The 2,708-nt window shown below is 43.2% G+C and overlaps 1 protein-coding gene across 1 annotated transcript; it reads right to left on the bottom strand.

Annotated features, from left to right (window-relative positions):
* Positions 1 to 1,766: 1,766 nt before the first annotated feature.
* LOC136406527 (large ribosomal subunit protein uL23-like) lies at positions 1,767 to 2,485 on the bottom strand. Its single transcript, XM_066386552.1, has 2 exons — positions 2,382 to 2,485; positions 1,767 to 1,989 (listed from the first exon to the last, which is right to left on the bottom strand). The coding sequence occupies exons 1-2, from the start codon at positions 2,483 to 2,485 to the stop codon at positions 1,767 to 1,769; spliced, it is 327 nt and encodes a 108-aa protein (XP_066242649.1).
* Positions 2,486 to 2,708: the final 223 nt, after the last annotated feature.

Raw genomic sequence — 2,708 nt, 5'->3', positions numbered from 1 at the left:
CTCCGTTTGATCAGATAGTCTGTACCAATGAGGTAGGGATTCTCCCACAAACGTGTGAAATAAATCCTAGGATTAACCCACATTGTCAGTGGAAACGGGGGCACAGAATGATGAACAATTTTCCAGACAAGATTCACATCCATGTTTCCTGCCCTTTAAGCAGTATGGGACTCCAAAGGGGGAATGGCAGTGACACATCTGAAGAGACCAGAATGTGGTGTCTGACAGGATGACAGAGGAATAACAGGAAAATGGAAAAGGCTGGAATTTTGACTCAGCCATTTGCCATCTCTGGGGTTGGCAGACCTCTTGACTTGCCCATTGATCACCCTGTGAATTAGTCCCAAAGACCAAGATGGGCCCTTTCAGGCAGGCCTCTTATCAGGGGGTTGCAAAGGAGCGGTCCTTGTTTACGGAATTCATTGGGAGTGACTGCTTTCGTGAAAAGCAACATCATCCTGGTCAAGTTTTTTAGGAGTTAATGAATGTGGTCCAAGGCAATCTGGAAATCAGCTGGTTTGAATGTTGAAGATGGTTCTGCGTAGAAGTGAGGAGGGCACTGTGTCCCTCAGGCCTCACAAGCACACCTTCCAGAGAAAGTCAGAGAAGCGGGGAGAAAGCTGAGCTCCATGGGTGAACGTATTGAATACTTCAGGATTAAAGAAGAAGGATGAGTCTTGTTTAGAAATTACAGTAAGTGAGCCTACTACTAGTAAAGCCTCTTCCTCTCCTCAGAGTGATGAACCTTGCAGGGCAGTTGCAGATCGGAAGTAAAGAGCAAATACCGCAATAGCCAAGTTACAGTGAGGTGAGCGACAACCCTGGAGTCTGGTGCAGGGACATTGCCCAGGGCACACTGAGAACTTCCTGTCTGGGAAGAGCTGTGGGGTTTGAGTGTGAGGCAGGGCAGTGAGACCTGGAGTCACAGGGAACACAAATGCATGTCACATAACGGCAGAGTGACAAGAGAAAGAGACAGGCAATTCCCTATTTGGGGCTTTCAGATCTCAGAATAAGTCGTGATTTGAGGAACAGTGGTGTCACAGCCAATCACAGGACTGGTCCAGGGCAAATCTCACTGTGGCTGGCGTGCACTTTCCTCTCATCTTGGGAGGAAGAAACACCCACAATCAAAGACACTTTATCAACCATCAGGAGCATTTCAGTGGTCCAGCGCTGTCAGGAGATAATAACCAGGCTTTGCAGCTTCTTTGTTCCACTAGGTCTCTTAGTGTCTTTAAATCCATTTTTCTTAATAAAAGAAAAAAAAGTCTACTCAGATGTGAATAGTTAATTTATTCTAAGAATATTTCAGAAACACACCTCTCCACCCTGAAGCCAGCTCTAACTACACCCCAGAGTTCTCCAAATTGTAAACTCCGCTCTCACCTGGTCATTGAAGAAGATACAGTTCCCATACTCTGACAAGGAAGTTAAGTTTCCTTGGTAAGAAGGTGTAAAGGAGGACGAAACATGTGAATTTGAAAAGCTTCATCTATAAAATTGGGAGAGGAGGAATCAAATCTACTAAAAGTTAAAAGCATCCATGAATGACGTATTTTATGGGCTAAAAACTTTGATCCAAAGATCTCAAGTCACTTTAAATGCTTAAATAAATGATTATGTTTTGTTTTTGTTTTCTTTACAGTGAAAAATTTTTATATTTAGAATTAGCCAGCTGGATTCAGTTCATCCAATTTTGTTGGCAATATCCAAAGCATCATATTCAGAGCTAATCAAACATATGCCTTCTTTACTCCAGAAGGTCAGATTAGGGTGTTGAACTTAGCCATGTCAATGTTGTAGAACTTCTTCACAGCCTGTTTGATCTGATGCTTGTTGGCCTTGACACCCATAACGAACACAAATATATTTTTATCTTCTGTCTTCTTCATGGCTGATGCAGTACTCAGGAGGAACTTGATGATGACATAGTGATCAAGCTTGTTTCTCCTGAGGGCGCTCTTCAGAGGATATTTGAGCTGCCTTCTGCATGGTTTTGGGCAGTCGGAAGGTGGGTGATGTGTAGATCCTTTTGTGTATGGCTGTGGACACTTTTCAGCATGGCTTTCTTTGCCTCCAAAGCCTTTGCTTTTGCCTCAGCTTTGGGAGGGGGCTTCCTTCGCTTTCAGCACCATCTTCATGAAAAGCTGAATGATTTGCATTTTAAAATAGCCATCTGAAAGACTGATGCTGTCATAGGACAATTTTGTCAGAATCACTGTATATAGATGCTCCTCGACTTATGATGGCTTCTATCCCAATAAATCCACCCTAAGTTGAAAATATCATTAAGTCAAAAATGCATTTAATACACCCAATCTGCCAAACATAATCTAATAGCTTATCCTTGCCAACTAAAGCTTGCTCAGAATACTTACATTAGCCCACAGTTGGGAGATGAACTTGCTTTCATCTCAGTAGTATTTGCCTGCCTCTTCTTCTCATCAGAGACAGGAGACACAGATGAGTGTTTTGAAGACATTTTGGGATGGGAAAGCACAAACACAGTATCCAAAAAATGCTGGCAGCACAGCATACTGTGGTATAAATTGTTAGACCCGCATTATTGTGTGGCTGATGGGGTTGGGTCGGGGGTGTTGCGGCTCTCTGCAGATGTCCAACATCACAAGAGAGTGCTGGGCCACATGTCACTAGCCCAAGAGATGCCAAATTCAAAATTTCAAGTATGGTTCCTACTGAATGTA

Source organism: Saccopteryx leptura, chromosome 5 (genome assembly GCF_036850995.1).
Source record: "Saccopteryx leptura isolate mSacLep1 chromosome 5, mSacLep1_pri_phased_curated, whole genome shotgun sequence".
Classification (NCBI taxonomy): Eukaryota; Metazoa; Chordata; class Mammalia; order Chiroptera; family Emballonuridae; genus Saccopteryx; species Saccopteryx leptura.
The sequence above is the reverse complement of the archived record's forward strand: the minus strand, read 5'-3'. Positions and strand labels throughout refer to the sequence as shown.